This window comes from Fukomys damarensis, unplaced genomic scaffold (assembly GCF_012274545.1).
Source record: "Fukomys damarensis isolate Sample0158 unplaced genomic scaffold, DMR_v1.0_HiC HiC_scaffold_1, whole genome shotgun sequence".
NCBI lineage: Eukaryota > Metazoa > Chordata > Mammalia > Rodentia > Bathyergidae > Fukomys > Fukomys damarensis.
In genome coordinates this window covers 3,069,288-3,094,553 of record NW_022900913.1, presented here as the reverse complement: position 1 = coordinate 3,094,553, position 25,266 = coordinate 3,069,288, and the positions used below count along the sequence as shown (strand labels likewise).

The window sequence follows — 25,266 nt, the reverse complement described above, 5'->3', positions numbered from 1 at the left end:
TTCCTCACTAATAAATAAGCTTTTGGGAACTTAGAATATTCAAGCAAACTTACAGTGGTGTAACTCTGATATTAATTGCTTCTATTCTGAGCTATTCATAAACTCTCAAGTGGTTGCAGTCACTGTGCCATTAAGTCTGTTTTCTTGTGTGTCTATCACCAGGATCAGTGTGTCTGTCACGTGTGAGCTCTGCTTGCCTCACAACTTTGGGGCAGGGAATAGAGCGACTGCGGCTGAGGTTTCCCAGCTCCTGAGCTGGCTGTGCAGGGCCTCGGTTCATGGCCAGAAAGATGTTTTGAGGTCTAGAAGAGGAATCTATACAAACGGGAGCCTGATTCTCTGCAGATCTCCGAAAAGATGCCTGGACAGCTCTATTCGCTTGCAGGGATGACAGCTTGAGAGAATACCAGGGCCTCCTTGGGCCTGGAGCTAGCGGGCCAAGGTTCAATATCTGGGTGACAGTATGGAGGGTGGGGGACCAGGAACCTGGGAGGAGCTGGGGCCAGGATTCTTGCCCTTGAACGGTGGCTCGTGGAGTCCTGGGGATGGGTGTGACGCTGACCTATTGGCCCAGGAAGCTGGGTGTGCTTATACGAGCGATGGATGAATGAATGAGGGTAGCGTGCCAGGTTCAGCGCCAGACCACTCTTCTCTCTCTTCAAGGCTGGAGGAGATTCGGGCTCAGTCCCAGGTCTCAGCCTGTGATCCTGCTCCACTCTGGACGCTGTGACCTTGGGGAGACGGAATACAGATGCTCCAGGCTCTTTCTTAGACTATGCAGGACAAATAATGCAGAGGGTGCTTCACTGGGTGAGCTGTTTACTATACGTAGCGTCAGAATCTGCCACCATGGTTGACACCTAACTGCCTCGCAAACAAATAGAACATATAGTAGTTTCTGCACAAAGCAGTGTCAGGGTCAGAACTGTGATGAAGTTAACAGCAATTCATAGCCGGTGATCTCAAACAGATGTCTGAGGTGACTCAGGAAAGCACCGGTGGGTGGGGTTCAGGCTACCATCAGAGACATTTCAGATTCGTCTTAACGTTTCAGTTTGCAGGAGCACTGCGTAGAATAAAGAAATATAGAAAGACGATTTCACGGGCTGTGGCTTCCAGTTTTTCTAAACACAAATCCCTCAAGTTGAGGATGCTGGCAGGAGCTCACCCCACAGCATGAGGGCCCTAATTCATCTGTGCCCTGGCTCAGGACACCTGTGCTTTCAGGATTGTCTTGGCACCTGTTCAATCCTCAGTTCCAGTCCTCCAGACAGGAACAAATCTTACAGCTGGAGGAACCTGAAACACCATACAATCCATGCAAGTGTTTTTGAACAGATCAAACAGCACCTGAGACCCTTGACACCCTGTGGATATAAACCCCTGCCGTGAAAACATGGCCCTCGTCCTGAACCACACGACACAGACTCTCATGTCTTACGAGTTAGATGACAAAATGAAATTAAGCATTTCACTTCCACCAAGCTTCAGCTCACCTCCTGACTTCTGGACATAATGTGCAGTGCTGGTCTTAAACCGTCACTGCTTTATTTCACGGTGTCCCTAGCAAAACTTCAGAGTGGCTCTGGAGCAAGCATTCTAATGGCTCCTGATTCTGAGTCAGGGAGCAGGGAATGGGAGAGTCACTGGGTGTGGGCGGAGCTCTCAGCTGAGCAACAAGACCCAGGAGAAGGAGGAGATCACATTTCAAAGTCATTCTGGTTGCTTATATATCTGACTTCAGGGTCAGGCCACCAAGCAACGTTGATGGATCACAACTGTACTCAATAAAGACGCAACGTTTGCAGTAATTAACGCTTCACTTGATGGAAAGAAGCCAAACCCTATGCAGAGCATGTGGTCGGCTTTTGTCTTCACAGCTGAGGAATGCCAGCGTAAGCAAGAGCTCTCCGCCATGTGTGTCGTAGTTTAATAAGAGTTTCGCTTAAAGAGACCAATTTCAGTAAAACTGATTGAGTTAGGCTGAACATCAATCCATGAGCTCAGATGAAACCAACACCCCGATGACCCAGTCAGAAATACACCAGGGCGCTTCGTCTTTGGGAAGAATGTGCTGTCCACTTGTCTGTCTGCACTGGACCCTTCAAAAATAGGAACGGAGAAGGTAACTGCAAATGATGTCATAGTCAGATATGCAGTGAATTGTTCCTGTTTATATTTCACCCAATAGGATGCTTTGATCACTGTACATCAATGGACAAAGAAAACTGCAGTCAAGGTCTGTGTATGAAGTCATACTCGAGAATGTACGCGCACACACACACACACACACACACACGCCAAAGATACGTTCATTTATGCAAGAGCAGGACACACATGCATCTGTATTATGTGTTGTATCATAAGGTATTTAAGGGAGGGCCATTCCTCACTATAACACATCCATCCATCTCGCCCCAGGCCAACAAAGTTCTACTGAGCTGCTTTAATGCACCAGAAATTAGCTTGGACATTGCATAATTTGCTGGTTGTTGATTGTTTTATATTATTTCTTTTGGAAAACTTTCTGGTCATTACAAAAATATACACCTTTTAAAGTAATATCAGCAGGACTTACTTTCAATAATTAATTTTTTAAAAATTCACAGGGTTCTGAGATATCTCAATGAAGAATCTCCACCTGCCACGCTGTGTCTGATTTGGGGATTTGGAATATTGGAGATTCTGGCCGTGGAAATAGAAATTAATATGGAAAAAGAAAATATATAGTGTAGGGAAAGGGGACAGAAAGACTGGCAGGGAGATAATCGGGTAAAGGCCTCAGTAAGCTTTTTGGTTAATCCTGGCTGAAAAGAGCTAATGCTTCACTGCAGAAAGCAATTAAGATAAGAAAAAAGCTGATGAACCGAGCAGGTGGCCTAATTCAAATTCAAGGGTCAGATTCAGTGTTGACCTGATGGGGAAATTTAATTCAGTTCTTGTCCAATTCAGTTTGCAAACAGAATCACTGACAGAATTAAGTTCATGAAGCCAGGTGCCATTGTACTCATAATATCCAATACACTGCAAATGCTAAATAAATAATCATCACACTATATTACTTAATGAACAATAAAGAAAAAAAATTGGTACATGGTCAGTAGCAAGGCCACTTTCCCCAAATATTTTCTATCAGCAGGTGGTTGGATGTACGGATGTCAAACTGCAAATACAAAGGGCTGAGAGTCTATTTCAAAAGGTATTTCCCCTACTGACCATGGTAAGGACCTATTACCAAACTTATTTCCTGCAAAACAAAAATAAAAACATGAAAATATAAACAAAAATCTTTCCCAATCTATAAAGCGATATGGAAAAATTACATGCACCGAATATGTCAGGCCTTTGATAATGGGCAGCACAGCGAGGGAGGCAAGGCACTGAAGAAGGGAAGGCACAGGCTGAGGCCCCCACCCCCACGTGCCCGGAGCGGACAGACCTGCTGGGGTGGGGTCAGGTTGACCCCAGCGGGCTCCCGTCCGGTATCCGGGTAGAGATGCTAAGCGAAGTCTGGTCACCTGAGTATGCAGGCTCAGGACCAGCACCAGTGGAAGCTCAGACACCTGCGCTGAGGTTTTCTGCACGTCCTTGTCTAAAAGGAACCGCTGACAGCACAGGCTGCGGCTCCACGAAGGCCCGCAGAGGAGCAGAGGCAGAACGGGGATTCTGGGACACAGCTGAGGCCTCAGGAGCACCCTGAGCGCAGGCACCTCGCCAGGACCACAGGGGGAGGCACACATTGCGCCTGCGCCCCGCAGAGGGAAGCTGAGACTAGAGGAGGGGTAACGGGGAGTCAGACAACTCGTCCCATGATGCGTCTATCTCGATGATGTAGACATTTATTCTGAAGTAGTGCCTTATAAATATATTCAAGACAGAACAGGCACAGAGTGGACAAAATAAAAGAAGGAGAAATGTCAGAAGAGAAATATAAAGCCAAATGCAATTCTGCAATTGGAAATTAATGACCTATACGTGTATTCCATTGAGTTACCTAAAACCTGATTGGAAATGGTAGAGGGAAGATAAAAATATGACCAACTTCTTTCTTGGCAATAATTGTCTAGAAAAAACTGAGCTATGTTGTTCAAGTATATAAAAGAATAAAGAGGGCCAGGGATTTAGCTCAGTGGTTCTGGCGCCTGCCTCGTAAGTGCAAGGTCCCGAGTTCGATCCCTGGTACAAAAAAACAAAAACAAACAAACAAACAAATAACCCCCCAAAAACCAAAACCAAACCAAAACAAAACAAGAAACAGAACCAAAAACCAAAAAACAACAAAGACTGCTTATAATTCCAGCAAAAATAATCTTCAAAACCTAGAGTAAATTAATTACATTTTCTGGTTTAAAAAAATTCAACTTGAAATAACTTGTGGCAAACAGATACATGCAGCAAAGATGCTTGAGAAGTTATTAAGGCCATGGTAAAAAGTTATCTTGAAACTGGAATCTATAGGAAAGCATAAATATTAAATGATAAATGTATGGGAAGTAGAAAGAGATCTTATTTCCAAAAGCAAAAATTTAAAACAGAAACTCTTGCAACACGTGGCTTTTAAAATGCACGGGGATAAAACATAGGACGATGGCAGCATGAGGTACAGAAGCGACACACGGAGTATCTGTCTTAAGGATCTTGCACTGAACACAAGGTGGTAAAACGCTGATTTTACAGACTTCAATTAAGGATGATGTAGTGATTTCTGGGGCAACTAAAAAGGAGCATTAAACAGTCAAGCTAAAAAGCAAGTACAGTTTAAGAATAGAATTCTGACAAATAATTTAATTCAAAAGACGGAAGTAAACAGGAAACATGAACAAAGAAATGAAACAGAAAACAAATAGAAAAACGATATGTTTAACTCTATCATACCAATATATTTAATTACATTAAATATAAAATGATTAAATATTCTTCTAAAAGTTCAGATGTTGTTCAGTTGAACAGAAAAGTAACACAAAATGAATGGTTATGTCACACACATTTTAAACAAATAAATTGACAAGAGGATTGAAAATACACATGCACATAATACTCATTAATAAAATATGATCTGGCTGTGTTCATATGAGGTAAAACAGGATTTGAGAAATATAACATGACTAAAAGTATTTTGTAATAATAAAAGAGCCAGGAAGACATAATAACCCCAAAATGTGTGCACCCATATATGGAGGTTCAGAAGCACAAAACAGAACTAGGAGAAGCAAAGGGAGAAACAGAAACTATGCAGGAGATTTTAACCCGCACCTCTGTGGAAGTTATGAGACAGGCAGTGAGCATCACAGAGGATACAGAGGATGTAGGGAAGATTGCATTTAAAAAAATAGGTGTTTCTGGAATACTCTGATCGCTGCAGAATTCACACCCATGTGTCCATGACTTTGTAGAAATAAGCTACCTCTTCAATGAAATGCTGGTGATGGGTGCATGTTTGTCAAAATTTAAATTTTGTACATCACACAAATATATTTCACTGCATGAAAATATTTCTTCAGTAATTAAAAACATCCTGAATTGACTTATTGCCTATATTCTCTAAATGACATTACAATACCATGAATGATAAGGACACAAAGTAAAGTAATCTGGAGACCAGATTATACAATCCAGAACATTCCATTGTTAAAAGAACACACCAGTTGTACACCCCTTTACCTTAACAAACACACGAGTAACCCCTGAGTAACACATTCTCAGGGAATTTGTATCTTCTGCTCACAAAAGGCACAACGGCAAGAAAACACACAGGTGCCAGGCTGATTTCACATCCCGGTTCCATGTGTAGATCACCCAGCCACAGAGACGAGAACTGCTACTGTCACAGGGCCTGGTCCAATCTTCCGTGAGACCCACTTGAGTTTAGAAGTAAGAAGACAACCCCGCTGGGTCTGTTGGGAGCGGTCCCAGCATGTTCGGCAATGCTGGGGGTTTCTGGAAGACTACATGTATATACTTTTTGTCTATTTATATTTAACTTCACGATAAAGTAGAATAAAAGAAACCTCAAAACTAGTTACTTGCATTTGATTTATGAGTAGCTTTCCTTGTGGTTTAGCAGAGCAATTTCTAAATCTCTAATTTCCCAGTTCAGCAGGAGAACATGTGTCCATTTATGCAGAAAATCACCCGGACGGGGTCATGGGACACTGTCCCTGAGGCTGATGCACTTAGATTCCACCTTCTACAGAAACCATGCTATAAATACTATGTTGGGGAATTTAATAATCAGAAGCCCCAGATAGGCTGCTGCTATCTAATACAGTGAATTATGCTTATGTTTTCTTAATGCTATTTGAAAAACATGCAGAGTATTAATTTGAAAACTTATACTGATTGAAAGTATTGCTGGGCCCCCATGTGATAAATCAGGAAGAAAGGTCTGATCTAACAGGCCAAGTCAGCTCTCAAAAGAAAACTGATACCCACAGCAGTATCTACCATCATGTTCTCTGCCAGAAAGACATGTGTTTCCTATTACATGGGACCAGCCCTCACATACAGGATCTGAATTTGGTAGGCAACCAATAATTTCAGAATACATCAATGTCAGTTGCACTAAATAAAACGATTTTATGAATCATATTGCACTGAACCTTTGCCAATAATCACTTGCCTTTTTAAAGTCCAGCATGCAGAGCTTGGCTTTCTCTCCAAACTGCCACTTGCACTGTGTGTTTGCATCATACAACTCTCCCGGCAGCTTCTCCGGGTACTTGTACTCCTTCACGGGCTTCGGCTGGTCAGCAAGACATGTGGCTTGGGCAGTGCTGAAACAGAGGAGATGCTGATGCTAGTGATGGCCCAGAGGCTCCCCGAAGATGTCAATCAGTTGTGCCTCTCTTTTTAGTACAACTTCACAATATGGCTTTTAGAAAAAGAAGGGAAAATTTTCTCCTGAAGTCCAACTTAACATTTAGCTTAATTATATTTAAGCACAAGGGCCACATTTTTTTGAAACTGTCTATAACATATTTTGCCTTTTCCAAGAAGATGATTTGTTCTTCATACAATATTATGCGGAAAAACAAAACCAAATAATTACAACCAGATGTTCAATATGAGAGGTTGCTATCACAGACACCTTTTACAGATTTTTCTAGCAAGATGGAACTGGGAATTGTAACAATCAAAATGTAATCACACTGTCTCAAAGACCAAAACTACTACTTTCCTTTCTCCCTTTCTCCCTCTTTTCCGCTCCCCCTCCTTTCTGCCTTTCCTACCTCCCTCCTCTCTTCTTCCTCCTGGGTTCCTTCCTTCCTCCTTCTCCCTTTGTTCCTTAGCCTCCTCTTCTCTTCCTTCCCTTTGTTCTAGGTTGGGGAGTGTCTACAGCATACTTTACAGCTTCCAGAAGACCTTCAAGGACACTAGGTTCCCATCATCAATTATCTATACTTAGCTCGATTTCTGACTAGATCCCAGGTCCAGAAGGAATGTAACTAACTCACTGAAGTTTGCTAACAGGAGGCTAATGAACAAGTAATGATTATTGTACAGAAATGGAACATTCCTTTCACCATCAGATACTTTTGGTATCATCTGCGCATTTTGGGGAGAATATATACATTTTCTGTGTTTGCAAATAGCTATTAAATCCCACCTATAAATTTCAGCATCCCCCCAACTCCCTTAAAACTTAAAACCTATAATTATAATAAATTGAACAATGGCAGATCATCCCCAAACTGCTGTAAGTGGTTATCCACCTTGAATAGGAAATCTCTGGCTTCAGTCTCCAGGACTGTGTCCCAGAGTTCACTGCCTGGGAGCTCAGGAGTCTGTGCACAAAAAATAGCAAATTGCTCAGATGAAGCCCTATAAACTCTACCAAACATTTAAGGAAAACAATCACACCAATTGTCTACAAGAATCTTCCAGAAGATGCAAGTAGAGGCCAAACATCCTAACATAACCTATGAAATCAGCATTAAACTAATAACAAAAGCAGAAAAGGCTATAAGAAAATCAAAGATTGATATTTTCTCATGAACAAATGCAAAATGTCTTCAACAAAAATACCAGTAAATTGAATCTAACAATACATAAAATGAATCATATGCTATAAACAAGTGTGACCAATTCTATGGATGCAAGGCTGGTTCAACACTGAAATGTCAATCCAATCCATTTCATCAAGTCACTAAAGGTGAAAAGTCACGTGGTTATATCAAACAGTGCAGGAAAAAGCATTGTCAAGATCCCGCACCTATTCCCAGCAAACTAGGAATAAAGGGGAACCTCCTTATGCTGATAAATAACATCTATGAAAACCTACTGCTAAAATCACGATTAATGGTGAAAGCATGAAGCTTTCCTGCTATGACTAAGAATGAAGACAGGCTACGCCTCCTGCCACTTCAACACTTCCTGTAAGGCCAAGCTAATGCAACAAGATGAGGCAGGAAAAGAAAAGTCACACAGATAGAAAGGATGAAATAAGTCTCTCTGTTTGTAAATGACATGGTTATCCATATAGACAATTTCGGAGAATGAGCAAAAGACGCCTGGACCTAGTAGGCAATTAGAGCAACGCTGGAGGGAAGGAAAGGTAATATGCAAGAGTCAATGGCTTTTCAATATAAGAGCAATGAAAAAATGCAATCTATCTGGAGTGTAAAAAAAATATCATTTGTGATAGCACTCCCCAAGTAAAACACATAGATATAAATGTAGAAAAATATTTACATGGGACCTTTAGAGAAAAACCACAAAACTTTGAAAAAAAGTCAAAGAACTAAGTAAATGAGAGCCAGTCCATGTCCATGGACAGGAAGACTTGGTGCCGTGAAGAAGTCTGCTCCTCCCATTTAGACTTACAGAATCAATACAGTCCCAGCCCAAATTCAAGCAAGTCATTCTGTGGATATACAAACCGATTCTAAATCTGTATGAGAGGCAAAAGATCCAAAACAATCCATACAAAATTGAAGGAGAAAAATAAAGTTCAATGATTGATACTACTCAACTTCAAGACTTGCTGTAAAGTTACAGTAACCGAGACAATGGAGTACTGGTTAAAGAAGAGAATGAGATCAATGCAAAAGATCGGAAGGCTCAATGCTAGACCCACAAATACAGTTCACTGGTCCACCACAAGACAGCAAAGGCCCTAGAGAGAAGAAAAGACGGCCTTTTGCACAAATAGTACCGGACAACTAGACATCTACATGCTAAAAAAGAATCCTGAGGCATTGCAGGCACATTACAGGGTTCACATTACTGATTTCAAGATTAACTATAAATCTATGGTTACTCTAGCAAAAGGATATACACATAGATCAATAAAACAGAACAGGGATTCCAGAAATAGACTAGCTCTACATGGTCATTATTTGTTTTTCACAAAGTTATAAATTTAATTGACTCTAATGAAAGTCTGAACTTTTCATTAAATGCAACTGAAAATATTGGACTACCTTAAAAATAGAACTTTGATCCATACTTTACACTATACAAAAAAATTAACTAAAAATCTATTCTTTAACCTTAATATATAATGAAAAACTACAATCCTACAAGAAACTAGACCTTAAACCTTTCACAAAATTCAGCTCAGAATTGATCACTGATCTAAATGTAAGATATATTAACAAAATATCATAGAAAAAAATCTAGGTGATCTTGGGACTTGCAAAAACTGTAGATTCAACAATCTAGGGAAAAAATCACTGATACGGTAACTTTCATTAAAATTGAAAGCCTGTGGTTTCTGAAAGACATTGTCAAGAAAATGAGAAGACAAGCTAAGGAGGAGAGGAAGTATCTGCAAAAGATATCTCCAATCAAGGGCTGTTATACAAAATGCACCAGTAACACTTAAACTTTAATAGGAAAACAGCCCAACCAAAAAAGATCACCAAAAAAGCAGACACTTTCTTAAAAATATATACAGATGACAAATAAGTATGGACAAGGATGCTCAGCATCATATGGATTAGCGAATTACAAATAATTTATCACTGAGGACCACTACACAAGGACTGCAATAGCTAAAATCCAAAATATTGACAACATCAAAAGTTAATGAGGGTGTGAAGCCATGGGGATTCTCAGGCATTCCTGAGGGAAGTGTGAAATGGAAAAACAAAGACATGCTACCAAAAGGATTATCATGGCAGCCATTTGCAGACCATCTACGGCAAGACCCATAGGGACAAAATAGATTTTGACATTGTTCCACATGCCCTACGGAAGAAAATGAAGCTGTCCACATTTGATAAACAAAACAGAGAGGCTTTTAGGAGAGAGATTATGTGGAAGAATGTATTTATGACTTTGGAATAAACTGAGGCTTTTTCCCCAGCAGTACACAGAAAAGCAGCAACTCTAAAGGAAAAATGTGGATAAGTCAGACTTCATAAAAAATGCCTGTTTATCAAATTATGCCATTAAAAGTGAAAACAGAAAGTCACTTAGAAATGACACATATTCCAAAATGACTGCAAAGATTCATATTCAGGGTGTGTAAGTAATCCATGAAGAGATAAGAGGAAGACAGGCTTCAGTGTTAGCAAGGCACGGCCTGTGAACAGACGAGTCACCTGACGTACACCAGGTCTGGAGCCGTGTGAATGCTCACGAAGGCCTCTGGGTGTGTAGCTGTGCACAGATACCCAGCAGTCACCACCGAAGCTGCACATTCACACTGAGGACCCTAACACTACTCCCCTGATCTCAGGGACATGTAGTGAGGGTAGAGGGGCCTCACTGCACCCTCCCTTCAACAGCCAGACACTGGAAGCTCAATGTCTATGACCAAGGGGGCACAGATGAACAGTTTCCTGTAGGAAATAATGCTACACTTCAGTGTGGTAGAGAGGAAGAATCTCACGCTCAACAGACAGTAACTCATGACTCCCAACACCGAAAGTTAAAAAGCCAACTGAACCAACCACGGTGAGCCGTGTTGGGCACGTGGTGAGCATGGAGAGGAGGCAGGTGGCATCCGGGTGCTCGCCGGCTCTGTGTCCTGCCTGGGCAGAGTCACGCTACCATGTTCACCATGAGAGGCCCTTATCCCTCTCCGCTTTCCTCTACGTGTCTTGTTCCACAACAAAAATAACGCTAACCAAAGCTATTAATAAGGCCAGGCCAGAAACACCACAACAACACTTCAGAACTCCTTCCCACTGAGTCATGAATGGGCCCATACAATGGTAAGGGGTTTGCAACATCCTTTAGTCGCTCCCCTTCATTTTCCAAGTAGGAAAACGGGGCCCCAGGAGAGATGAGGTTCGTTGCAAAGCCAGTGCCTGCCCAGAGGTGAGTGCTGTGACCTCGGTCAGCACGCCAGCCCTCCGCCCTCTGCCTTCTCCCTGCTACCTCACTTTCTCAGAGTCAGAAGAGGTGCAGGGTGTGGCAGGGCACCCAGCTCCCTGGGGTGAAGCATGTGGATGTGTGTGCTCAGAGGGAGGCCTGCTCACTGATCTGTATGGCGTGACTCCAATTTCCGAAGATGAGTCCATGGTGTCATGAAATGTAAAATAATGAGCTAAAGTTTCCCTACATCACAGACCTCCCAGGCGCAGACATGAGCAACTGAGAGGTACGTGTTCGCTAATAGGAGGTGACACACGGCCTTGCTGCCTGGGCTGATGAGTGTCTCCACATGCCATCTGTCCTCCATGGTGCCACCACCAAGGAGAAAAGTTGTCACGACAATTTCAGGCCACCTGAGTTCCTTCACATGCAAAGTTTTCTGCCTACCAAAGGCGAGCAGGCTTGGCTTTTACAGCTCATGCTTTGCGCTCTCTCCTTACTCACTGTTGGGATCCTATCCAATGGCTGCTTAACTGGTGGAGGATAGAACAGCATTTCGGTGTCCTGGAAGTCAGGAAGCCAGCAAACATGTCACCCAAGGCAGTTTCAGCTGACTTATCCTTGAGGAGCTAAGGTTCATCTCACTCCGGGGGGCATGCAGTTCACCACCGGGTTTCAAGCAAAAGAAACCTTAACAGCAAGTTTGATGAGAGGCTTTCTTGAAAATTTTAATTTTGGGAGAAGACAAATTTGTGGGGATGCTGGCTGTGCCCCCATTCTTGGGGATCAGTAAGACAGGCCGGTTCTCAGGTCGGGGGCTTGGGTTCTGCTCAGTCATGCCATCAATGGGCCAGGACCTGGGAAGGATAATGCAGCGCAGACAGCTGCAGGCTAGTTCTGGAGCTCGGGCTGGATGATCCTCCTCTGTCCCGACATCGGGCCGCTCTCCGAGCCTCCTGCAGGACCCTGCTGCGCCTCCTGCTCAGCCTGTGGCTCCTGGATGGGCCTCCCTGGTCTGCATGGCACACAGAACAGGCTGTGTGTCCCAGATGAAGTCTGGTTTCATGTTTTTACACAGCCTACCTACCTCACCAGGAGACCTAAAGAGAGCTCTTAAAGTCCCTTCTTTCCCCAAAATTAAAATCTGCAGACTACTTCTTTGTCAATTGTCAAAGCCTACCTCCCCAGTACTGTAGGCCCCAAATGAATTAGTGTTGTAGTGACACTTTCTGAAAAAATTTCTTAAAATGAAATGAGTTAGAGCCAGGGGCAAGATTTATATACTCAAGCTTTCCCACCAAATATGAAATGTATTTTAACAAAAAAAGAGAAAAAGAGGTTAGTTCTGCTTGCACATTATGTACACAGAAATGTACACACTAGGTCTTCCTTTCCTTTGAACTGCCCAGAGATTCCTTGGTATAAAAGTGAGAAATTTAAACAAAAATGAAAGTAAGTGACAAACACTTAATTTACTAAGGTCTTGGAGGGCTTCTGTTGAGTCTACAGGGTCAGCATCAGGCAGGAGGCCTCCCTAACTTTAGTGAACCCCTTAGACACACGGACGCCTCAAGACACCTTTGGAGGAGCCCCCCGTGAGAAGCACACCCAGGCCGTGCACCCCAAAGGAGGTCAGCGGTTAGTGCCTGAGAGGCGCTGAGGGACCGTGCGGCCAGCCGAAGGACTGCGTACCTTAAAAATTTGTGCAGATACTGACGGCTGCAGGGCGACCAGGAGAAGACCCCGTTGCGTCCTGCCAGTGTAGGGGACATGATGTTGCCCTCTGATTTTTTGCACATGTTCCCTTCTCCATCGTGGACCATGCCAAAGCTATAGGAGAGAGAGAGGTGGATAGAGAGCAGGAGAGCTGGTCATTGCAGAGCGGAGGGGAGCTGAAAGCACTGGGCAGGCGGTCTCCCAGGTATGAGTCCCGACTGCAGGGACGCCCACGGCCTTTGATGCAAGGCAGGCGAACCACTGAGGATGCTGCGGGGCCCCCGGGTGTGGGCCATTCACGGAGAGGTCTGGCAGTGGACCCGGGTGCCAAGCCGAGGGGCACAATGGGTGAAACTAACGTGCACCGCGCCTCTTCCTCTGCTCAAGAGACTGCCAGAGCTTCCCAGAATACTTGTTAGAACTTCGGAAGTCGGGGTCCCAGGTGGGAACTGTTGGCTCAGAGCAGAGGTCCAGACTTCTCCTATCAGCTCCCCACGTGAGGCTGATGCTCGGCTCCTCTGGAGAAGTGGTGCCCGCCTCCTGCACCTGGGCTGCACACAGACCCTGTGCTGCTCCTCCTCCTCCTGCTAGATCTGCAGGGCTGCAGCTGTGACAGCTGGATGCCCTGTTACCTCTTACCCTGAATTCCTCTACCCCTCTGGAGGGAGCACCTTCACAGCAGCCGGATGGGTTAGCAAGGCTGGGTCCATCTCTGGGTGCTGTTTGAGGCTGTGCCTGTTCTTGAGTGTGAACCGGCCCCTGCTCAGCATGGAACATCCCAAGCCAGGTAGCTCGGGTACCTTTACTCTGGGTTGCTAGAGACTCCTGCATCCCATGATTCCCATCACACCCCCTTCCTGCACTGGTGCAGACTGCAGCTCAGCGACTGCAGGCGCACAGGGACTTGGCTGCCACCCCTTTCTCCGAAGCTACTTAACTCCTAAAGCTGTGTCTGCAGGAGAGCCGCACTGCCGTCCTGGGCTCTCCTGGGGGAGCAAGCATGCTGCCTTGGCAGGAAAGCCCATAAGACATGAGGGTCCTGCGTAGCCCTGAGACTTCCACTAAGGTCAATGAGTCCCTGGGGACCACCCCCCCACTGACCCTTGATACCCAGGAATTTCAGGAGAGCAGATTCCACAGTGCAGGAGACAGAGAGGAAGGGGAAAGTCAGAGGGGAACACAAGGTGAGGCCCCCTAGATGAGGCCTTCTGCTGCCCAGAGTCCCTAAGGAGTAGGAGGGCAGCAGGAGGGCCAGGAAGACGCCGTGGGGCCCTGGGCTCCACCAGGGACAGGAGAATCTCTGCTTGTTTCTGAGGCTGAAGACACATTTTTGCACTTACCTGCTTTCCTTTGAACTTCACTACACAAATGAATAACAAAGCACTCACTACTCACAGCGGGGTGCTGAGCAACTGACCAATTCTAAGTTAATCCTCATTTCACCCTGAAAGGCAGGGGTAACACCATTATCACAAGCCTGAGGGCTGCAGACCCACTCTGTGGGGCCTGGACACTAGGGGGTCAGGGCCAGGAGGGTCCCCTGCAGCAGCGTGGAACCCGAGTAGCATTGAAGAGTGTCTCCAAGGAGATCTGGCATGAAAATATTGTCCAATTTCTGCAACATTCCTGATCACTACCAAGGGTGATGTGGATGTGGTCATTTTAGCCTCCACCCATGCTCTGAAGTTCTATTAAAGGCCATTCATCAACGCCAAGGCAACCATATGTCAGGGGAAATGTGTCATGGCTGAGAAAAGGATTCGGGCCGGAATCCCAGATGAGAGCTGCCCTGGAGAGAACGCAGTGAAAACAGAATTCCAACCCAGCCTGGCCGGGCTCACGAGGATGACTGTCGATCAGCATTTATCGGCCTTCATAAAGTTATCAGCATTTTTGCCCACATGTCCAAGGAGGTCAAAGTAACAATGCCCCAGGTCCGGGCATGCCTGGTTTACATGTTTTCATCCATCGGAGGTGTTTTCCAGGACTCTTTCTAGCATCAGGTCTCAAACTCGGCTGTGCGTAAGTGAAACTGAGAAATGCCACTAGAAGTGTGGCTACTGCAGCCTGTCCGGGTGGATTTCCGGTACGGTCAGAGGACCCGGCACCCAGCAGTGCTCCAGTCCACCTCCACGTCCTGCTGCACCCGCCACAGCCCAGCAGCTCCTCATGGAGCGCAGGGCTGAGGACGCCAGCACGACAGTACAAGAAGACCACACAGGGCTTTCTTTTTACAGGGGTTAACAGCAGTCCCGGCAGAGGACAAGGTTGGCATTTGGTCACTGAGAAATACAATTGCTATTTATTTTACACATGCCAGATAGATTTTTATTCCTGGGCACTAAAGCACTTTATTTAAAATACTTACCACCCAATATGAGAAAACAATAACTATATTCTCTTTCTTTGTCTTTAGCAGTTTGAAGTCGTTACAGCACTGAAAATCCCCTTGCATTCCCACACGTCCTGCTAGCGGGACTGACCGCCCGCAGCCGCTGCTCCTGCTGGCGGAGGAAAGGGCAGCCTTTCCAGCAGTGACACTGACTCTGATGTGAATGTAAAGCCGGTTTGGGATTGTAATGGATCTGACAATCACGTCAATAGTTAGACGTTTTCAGTGTCTTCCATGGCACTTTTTGGAACAGTTCGCGTGCTCTCTGCGAGTGTTCATTGATTGGTAACAAAATTCCCACGGCGGTATGGCCTGGCTTCTGACAAGACGGCCCTCGAGAGCCTCGGGTGCTCCGAAGCGGGCTTCCTGGAGGGGGTCTGGGTCAGAGGGGCGGGTGGTGGACTTGTCTCGGGAGGGAGGTCTGAAGAGGTGGCCGCGGCATCTCCCTGCTGGCCTGGCTTCCCTCTTGTCTCTCCACTTCCTGTCCACCGTGCTGTAAGCGGCTTCTCCTCCACGAGCAGCTCTCCTCCCCATGAATCTGTGCCGTGCCACCCTGCCTCGGAGGCAGCCAGCCATGCAAGGACTTCAGGCCAAAATAAACTTCTCTTCCTTCAAGACACTCTGTCAAGTGCTGTGAATGGAACCCAGGAACGCAAGCGACTGAGACAGAGGCCCTGCCAGGCGACCGCACAGGCAGAATCAGTTATTTCAGCCTCTTTGGATAGCATGGAGACGGAAACGTGATGTTCATCGAGGCCACAACGGGCCAGTGCCTCCAGCATGGTGGCCGAAGGGCTGGGACGCCTGGAGCCTGCCCCAGGCTTCTGAGAACCTCGGCTCATCCTCTGGGGGAGGCAGGAGGCTGAGATGCAGGCATCAGTGAGATGGGAATCTGGAGACCAGCGGGCAGGCAGCGGTGGGACCCCGCTGTCGCAATTCGTCTAACCCTAAGCCTCACTTTCACTCCATAAACGGCACAGGATATGTGGCACTACTTCCAGAAGACTCACCTGCTTGCCCGGGTGGCCGCCACTCCTTGATCTCATGTGTGGTGTGACTAGTCTGTCCTCCCTTAGGTCCTGGGAAGGCACGGATCCCTCATCTTTCAACAGAACCCTACACTGTGCCTCACTGGCAGCATGAGAACTGGGCCCAGTGAGTGGATAAGGAACAGCTTGGAGGGGTCTTTCCAAGCACGGTGAATGTGTTTGGATGGTGTCTTAGCTCTCTGACACGATAATGCAGCTCTTCACGGAACCTAAGGCTCAAACACCACTGCTCCCACACACGCGTGAGGGGCTCGCTGTGGAGAAGCTGTGTTAGAACAGTCTCAGATCGGGCATGGCTGCCTGTCACTGCCAGGTGTGGTGGTGCCCAGGAGCATCTGGAATCCAAGTCCCAGAGCCCCGCCCAGCACACAGCGAGACTTCCCTTACGTAGGAACGGTCACATGGGGTCAGGTGGGTTCTCCCAAACGCACAGCTCAGCCCTTGGTGTTTCAGCGTCAGATCTTCAGCGCCTGCACTGAGCAACCACAGGTCCATGCCGAGTGCCTGAGTGAGCCACGGAATCCCCAGCTGCTGGCTGCAGAGCAATCTGGGTTCAACACTGCTCAGGGAGAAAGTACATCTCGATTCCAGGCCCAGCTTCTGGGTTCCAAATCAAATCCAAACACCAGCTCCCGGCCACTGCTCTCTTTGGGTCAGATTCCACAGTGGGAATTATAAGACATATTAAGATGAAAACAACGGAAATCTGTAGGAGCGCCATTGGGTGGACATCAGCCTGAGTCTCGAACTGTGTCAAAGGTCAGAAGATGTTACAGCTCGTCGGCCAGGAGGAGCAGTGAAGCAGTCTCCCCCAGTAGTGGCGTCTTCATGTGATCCGAACTCAAGAAGGAAATGTCACCTTCTAAACCGAGTATTTTACAGGTCCTTCATAATAAGAGTGTCAAAAGATACAAAATTACTTTTTTAATTCTTAAGTTGTAGAAATCAAAGATTTGACTCTCCCAGAAATTCACTGCAGAAGATAAAGGCACAAGGCTCAAGTCATGGCATCTTACCACGCATCGAACCTGTACTGTTTTCCTGAAGAAATAATAATAAACGAACCCAGCAAGCTTGTGGCCTTTGATGCAATTCAAATATGAAATTTATGAAATGTTGTTACTGAGTCTTGTGTGCCCCCACCTTTATCATCTGAAAACTTGCTGGAAATACTCGCTTTGCACTTGCACACGCGCTCACACCTTGCTCACTCACCCCCATTCTGTGCAGACGCATCTGCTGGACACTTGGCCTGTCCTCCCTCGGATGGGGTAGGTAATATAAGGGATTACCACAGGTCGCTTCTACAGGTCAGGCTGTGTGTAGAGGCCCTGTAAGCTTTACAAAAAGTGCACCCAAATGCAAATCAATTAAAGAGCAAAATAAAAAATAGATGACAGGAAGTCGGCAGATAGATCTTTTGCAAATAGGAAGGAGACCAAGAGATGGTGGAAGGGGGAAGAGGAGAATGGGATGAAAACACAGATGAGATGCGTCATGCACAGGTACTGACTCCCTGTGATGAATTCATCGTGTACGGCAAAAACGGACCAGCAGAAGTAACACTGTTATTACCACTACCATTGCCAGACTATTACTGCTATCACTGAGACACTCTTTTTTAGAAGGCAGCACATGTTAAATCCACATTTCCTAGTTTCTCAGTGTGATCAGAAGCTGTTGCACAGATGACGCAGCTCTTCAGAGCTCCCTGTTCTGTCTGTTGTACATTCTTGGAGCACCGGATGTGCAAGGAGGATCACACAGCTCCTGAAGATCAGCGCTACCGGTGAGGGGCTTGCTTTCCCCAAGATGTACAGCCCCTTTCTGTACCCTCCACAGTCATGAGAAACTATCTGTTCCTTATTTGGAGGAAATTCTTTATCCATCCAGCCCCAATCTGGGTGAGGAAAGGGAAGATTAATAATTGATTCTGAAGAAAGACAAATGTCAGTGCTGACTGGGTTGGTTGGTGCTGAGACTCATAGAAAGCCCAGTTTTGATGGATTGAGTTGAGTTTTCCTGAGTCTACTGCACCACCAATGCCTCGTCTCGCTGCTCACCCAGCGCTAAGGGGCTCAGCCCTGCATAACAGAAATATTTCTTGCCTTGATTGTTTAATTAAATTCAGGTATGGTTCAGAGGACAGCAAGAGCCTCATGTCATTACAATAATGGAAGTTTTTGAAGTTTTAACTCTAGCAGACTATTAAAACTAGAATCGTGATTTAGCTGAAAGCCTTATAAAGTGCAGGTACAATTTTCCAAGCAATGAAATAGTCAATCATTACCTGGGAGGGCTAAGGGATCAGAAACAGGGCACAAAGCCTCAGTTCCAGGTCAATGGTTCACACAGAGCCAAAGCCTGCAGGTTCTCTGTGGGATTCAGTGGCCAGAAGCACACACGTGCACACACACATGTGCACACACACACATACACGAATACACATATGTCACACATGCATGCTTTGAACAGCTCTGTCTGACTCAAGTCTATCACCTCAATCTAGTTTCCCAACAGATAGAGACCCCGGGTCACAATCACTGCCTTTGTTCTCCTGTTGCCAGTGAAATCAGATGGAAAGTAAAAAATAACAGAAAAATTGGGATTCCTAGTTCTACACAATTCTAGAGATGTCATGTACAGTCGGTATGGCAAGAAAACACGTGTACTTCTTCTGTGTGCACATGGCAGGAGGTCTGCAGATGGTCGGGCAGCCACAGGACCCTTAATTTTTAAAATAATGCCTCAAGCTTAAGTCAGCATGAAGAATTATCAGCCAAAAAATTTATTTAAGAGTAAAATTTTCCATCAAAAATGGCTAGAAATGCTTCATGTTATGATTACAAGGGTAAGACTTTCTTATACAGAGATGTCATCAATGACACACATACCATCCTTGTTGCATGCTGCCTGCCCAACATGCCCCGGGCCCCCAAAGGGTCCTCCAGGCTGAGCTGAAGTCACAGCTGATGCTGCCTCACTGTAAAACCAACAGGGCTGATGTGGGCCAGAGCACAGGAAGGAAATCAGCTCCTTCTGGGTCTGGTCTCTTGTCATCCCCAAGCCCTGCCTGTATCAAAACACAACATCCCTACAAATTATTACACACAAACTCTCAAGAGCCACAGCAGTTAGCAATGAGAGTATATAACGTCCTCCTCCATTTGGAGATCCCTGAAAGCACCCAACTGCGGAGTGAGATGAAGTCACAGAACTGGGTTCAGGAACAGAGAAAGATACAACCGCCCTCAACCTTATGCACCATGTGAGCAGAATGCTTGAGAAGATCAACAGAGGGGAGTGTGAACATGTGCACTGCTCTGGCTTTAACACATGAAGGTCCCTAAGACAGAAACACAGAGACCTTGTGATAGCATTTGGTAACCACGACTGTTGCTGGAGGTTGGAATCCCCTCTGCAGGCTGGACTTAGTGCGTACTAAACGATGGTGACCAGTTAGGAAAGGCGCTGGGCTCCCTCCCATGGGGATGGACTCACTTGTGCCCGGACTCGTGGGCGATGGTGAAGGCCAGGCCCAGCCCCGTATCTTCATTAACAGTGCAGCTGCGATACTTACTGCACATCCCACTGATGGGTGCAAATCCTGTAAGCACAGAGATTAAATGATTACATTGCAGTGTTGTAATATGAGAACGGTATGTTTATTCTCTGTCCTCATCTTCATTGGGGGAAATATGAACAGGCAACCCTGAGGTAAGCACACAAAAGGCGTGAAGTAATGGGAGGGAAGGGATCTATTCTCAGGGTGCCCAGGAGTCTTCTTCCCATGAAAACAATTCATGGTTCTATGCAGTGCTCCTGGCATGGGCTATAATAGGGGCAAAATACAGGAAGGGATTCATTACAGATGGAGGAGAATTTCTGCCTCTTTGTATAAACGTCTGTGTTCTCAAGAGCCTGAGGGAAAAAGCCTCTTGAGAATGGGCATGTTGGGAGGTCCCCAAGACCGGTGCCAGGTCCAGCAATTTGCCCTTGTCACAATGAGCAGTTCGTCACATTCACAGTGATGGTCTCATACAGCAAAAGGATGTGGCGTAAAACCAGCAAAGGGGAGCCTGGTGAGCAGCATGGTAGAGCCAGGCTCTTCCAGCTGCTGACTCTGCTCCCAGGGGAGCTGTGCTAGATGCCGGCTTCCTCAGCAAGGGGTTGGACAGCACACATCAGGGCCTGCTGACTTGGAAGCTCATTAGGGACTCAGTGTCCAGGGCTGTCAACAGAACCGCTCACAGGGCCACCCACTGTCTCCTGCACCCCAAAGTTCCAGGCTCCACCAGCAAAGCAGGTGGCTGGCATGAGTCTCATGACCTGTACCGACAGTTGGGGCACGGTGGCCTCCCTTACTAGGTAGGGTGGTGACAGCCATCCCCGAAATCTATGTCCCTGCAGCTTCCAAGGACAACCCTGGAGACAAGCTTCTGTATGGACAAGTGGGGGGCCACTGCAACTCTTCCTGAATTATAGGGCTAAGGCATGGGTCGACCAGGATCTAGCTGAAAGTTTTAGAATAAAACAACTTCCTCCCGGAGAACATAGGAATAAAGAAGGGGCAAAACAATGTGTCAAGGAGTCCTAGTTATCAGCACACTTTTCCTCCCAGACCTGGCTTCTCACATGGTAGAGCTCCACCACCACCCTCTGTCCCGGAAGCACACTCTTCACACCGACCATGAGAAAACACCAAACTGCTGCCCTCAAGACACAGCCACCTCCACACACCTAAAGACTGCTCAATTGCTAAAACTGAGACACTGCTAGAGAAAGTGGAATACAATATTTCTGTGGACTCTTTATAAGCATTTATAATTATGGCTGTTTCTGCCATCTAATGAAACACACTTGAATCTACTGTTCCCATTCTCGCAAAGGTAGAAAAATGGAAGAAATTATGTCTTATATCAGAAGATTCAGAAACTCTTTACTCTACGAAGGACTTTCCTTTGTTCCTTGATACCCACCCCCATCCATCCCATGGTGCAGATTGAACCCAGGGCCTTGCACATGCTAGGAACGAAATCACTCTTAGTGAATCAAAGCCTTCTCTTGCACTTATCCAAAGAGTTCACACAGAGAATACATCTCTTCTCCCTTGTCATTCACAGCAGATGCAAAAGTCTCGTATGCACTCCACCCCCAGGCCGACACACAGTCTCCACGCTGCTCTGGAGGGACTTACCCAGAGTGTCACAGGGCTCATTCTTCCAGGAGCATATGTCCAGGCCGGTCAGCAAGATGGCGTGGTCGTGGCGCGTTCCATCTTTCCCAATCAGCCCAGACTGCCACTGGCAGAAGCTGCTTAAGGTGCGGTCTGCATGGTGACTTATCACCAGCCCTGGCTATGAGAGAGAGGGGAGGACCCCGGGAAAATGGAGGGAAAGCCCCCCACGAGGCAAGTCACCGCCAGAGTGTCATCAACTCAGATTTCAAATACATGGCTGGACCTGAATGGCACATGAGCGGAGGCACTAAAGTCCCAGAGAGAGAGAGTGTGTTTTCTAAACCTGTGTGGATTCCGTGAGGACTCTGCTGCCTTTCTGTGCATAGACCTCAGGAATGTGCCTGTCTGGTTCTGAATGCATGTTCAGTGACCCAGTCCCATCATTGTTTGTGCATGGAATTTTTTGCACTTAAAATTTCTGAAAACCATTTTGCAAAGTTATCTAAGGCAACAGGATCATTCAAGTATGGCTTTGCACGTATGCACATTGAGAACACATGGAGCCAGAGGTATGTTCCTTTCTTAAGTAAGCTGAGCAGATGGTAATCCCTGCTTCCCAAATAATGCCCCATTTAATGTTTATCGCCACATGGTAAGAACCAGCTGACAAGGCAACATGTTTATGAAAAGAGGCGGGGTGATCGGCAAAGCTTGATTTCTGGAAAATCAATCTCCGCTGCAAGAATACTACTCAGAAGACACCGGTCCCTGTCCGTGATGTCAAGTTCTCATGCAGCAACTGAAACCTCACAGTGAAAAACTTCAGAACTCTCAGGATTGAGGGGTTTGGAGGTAACAGGAACACTCATCACTATAGGCTGTGGTGAGATATCCAAACTCATTTACACGTATGGCATATTCTCCTATGGGCGCTCAAAAATACCAGGTTAAGTACTTGGATCTCAGTACATCTTTGTGTAATAGCTCCCACTTATGCAGCGGTGAAAGATCTGTGTCTCTCAGTCACTACAAATGGTTTCTCCTGCAAGGTTCATTTTGTTTCTCAGACAATCAGCTACACCTAAGCTAAATGCCATCCATAAGCCCTGGGGCGTGCCTTACATTCCTCAGCTGGTGACTTCCAGGAACATGGCATTAATTAAAGTGAGCACAGGTGTACGATCAAACGATAACCTCGCTTATTCTTTTGCAGCTTGGATGGATTCCAAGGTGAAAACACTTTAATACAAGGAGTAATTAACCTGTCACCTGAGAAGCCCGGCTTGGCCCCCTCCCCACCAGACAGGCACACAAAGGACACAGAGGCTGAGCCTTCCCCAGGGGCTGCAGCAGACACAGCCTCCCACATGCACTGCCCTGCACTGCAGGGGAAAGGGATCTGGCCAGGCTCAGGTTCCATCTCATAAATGTGTGCTGTGCCCAAGGGTGCTGCGGCTAATGGGAGAATCTGGCGCTCTCTTCTCCTAGTCCAGGTTCAGCCTGGGGAAAGTAGGCATGAGAACCTTTTCTAAGATTTTCCCCACTCCCCATGCCTGGAAGTGCTATGTGGACCAAGAGGTTCTGAGGGCAGTGCAGGCAAAGTCCTTTTCCCGCTGCTATCAAGACCAGAGCAGTTTGGGGTTTGTCTGCCCTCTGGGACAGGTGCCGGACATTTCAGAATCCTCACCAAAATAAGAAGCTAAGGCAGAACACTCATTCTTCAGAGCAGAGTCATAGCAGAGTGAAGCAGGGTAGTGACACGCAGTACAATGCAGCATACAGGCTGTGCCAGACACATAGTTAATCTTCTAGCAAAAACCAGAAAGGGCATGATTCCCACAGGCCCGAGGGACCCCAGACACATCCTGTCCTCTGTGCCCCTGGCACGTTTCCCGCCCACAGGTCTAAGGCAGCTCTTCTACTCCACTTTCTTCTAGTCCAATTTTATAGACTTTCCTCACTTTTCCAGAAGAAAAAGTAGCATAAAATAATTGAAAAGATCTGAAAAGAAACTTGTTGGTTTAGGCACCAAACATTAAATTTTTTTTTCCCAAAGAGAAAGAAAAGAATCGATAGAATGATTATATTAAAGCAAAAGAAAAGCACTATTTTGCACTTATTTTTCAGGGGAAAAAGCAAACCAGTGGTTTAAAAAACAGAATACCTGTTCGTCTTCCAGTAGAATGAGGCCTACAATGGCAATGTTGATGTTTCCTCCGATGGTTCCATCCTTGAATAACACAGACACCTGGAACAGATAGCAAATCCACATCAGCCCCCAAATACCTGGGGTCTGGCTGGTGAGCAGAAGAGAATCCTGTAATTATCTTCTTTGCTGGATAGGTACAAACATACCTAGTCATCAGTGTAGGAGCCTCATCATGCCTGCCTGGAAGTAAACAGCTGAACCTGGGGGTGGGCGTGGGGATTTCACCTGTCATCACTGAGTATTAATGGAGGGATTATAGGTCCCTGAGTTGGAAAGTGTCCTCTTTTGAATCAGGGACAAGCTTTCTAACACATAGTGATGACCAGAAAAGCCAAGCATACCCCAAGCTATCCTGGCAAGAAATTTCAGAAGCACAAGAGAAATGCTTAGGATAAGACTAAGAGAACTTCCAGGGCTTGTCTAGATGTCCTCCCCAGGTGAGGCTTTCTGGAGATGCCTAGGTCATGGATGTGTGATACTGGGATTAAGGGTGTGTGGTACTGGACCAAATCCACTGATTGTTTTACCATAGTTCTGGGTATGGATAATGGGAAGACCCACCCTGGGTATGGATGGCACTACTAAAAAGTCTAGAAGTCTGGATGGGATAAAGGGGAAAGGAGGCTTGCTGCTGTGACTTTGCTGCTTGCTGCCTCCTGCTCACCCTGCAGCGGACTGTTTCTCTTCTGCCACGTCACCCTGCTTTGGAACCAGCCAACTATAGACTGCAATCTTTACAACTGTGAGCTGAAATAAGCCTTCCTCCTTTGACTTTGGTTGTTGAGTATTTTGTCTCTACAACCAGAGAAGTAACCAAGACAAGGACACAAGAAAAAGAAGGGAACAGGTGGTAAGAAGATGAAAAAAAATGCAAAGCATGAAACACAGAAGTAGAAATGGGTGAGTAGCGGGTGCCCCGGGACAGAAGCAGGGACGAGTGACAATTGTGGGCCGGTACAGCAGGGGGCTGACGGGCACCACCGTGTAGAAGTAAATGCTGGTCAAGTCTGCCTGGTAGAGGCCAAGGCTTCCCCCGTCAGAGCAGGATGGGCCCTGTGGTACTCCATGGGACTCCCCCTCCGCCTCCCAGAACTGGGCAGCCTTCCTTGCCCGTTTCCTGTTTCCTCCACCAGCAATCTGTGATTCCACCTGCCAGAAATGGCAGCAGCAAGATGACCGCACAGCACTACGAAGAGGGAGACAGACTTAGGGGAGCTGCATTCACTGAAGGAGAACATAAAACACACTGCTAGCGTAGTCTCATCAGACCACCTTTTAAAGCACACTGCGACCCCACATAGCTTTGTGCTCTGGAGCTCACGCACACGTGGCAGGGCTTGGCATAGCTCTCACCACTGCTCAATGATTACCGCGGCTGCCACTCTGAGACAAAGCCGCACCTCATGTGAGCCAATGTTCTGCAAGCTTGTACCGCCCTGGGTTTTCATAGTCAAAC

At 46.3% G+C, this 25,266-nt stretch overlaps 1 protein-coding gene across 1 annotated transcript in view; it reads right to left on the bottom strand.

Annotated features, from left to right (window-relative positions):
* Adamts16 (ADAM metallopeptidase with thrombospondin type 1 motif 16) overlaps positions 1-25,266 on the bottom strand; it is a 124,125-nt gene that overhangs the window by 52,719 nt on the left and 46,140 nt on the right. The window contains exons 7-11 of the mRNA XM_010606128.2: positions 23,766-23,849; positions 21,620-21,779; positions 19,924-20,029; positions 12,958-13,095; positions 6,620-6,773 (exon numbers count right to left, since the gene is read on the bottom strand). Coding sequence (XP_010604430.1) covers positions 6,620-6,773; positions 12,958-13,095; positions 19,924-20,029; positions 21,620-21,779; positions 23,766-23,849 — 642 coding nt within the window. The remainder of the gene's footprint in view (positions 1-6,619; positions 6,774-12,957; positions 13,096-19,923; positions 20,030-21,619; positions 21,780-23,765; positions 23,850-25,266) is intronic.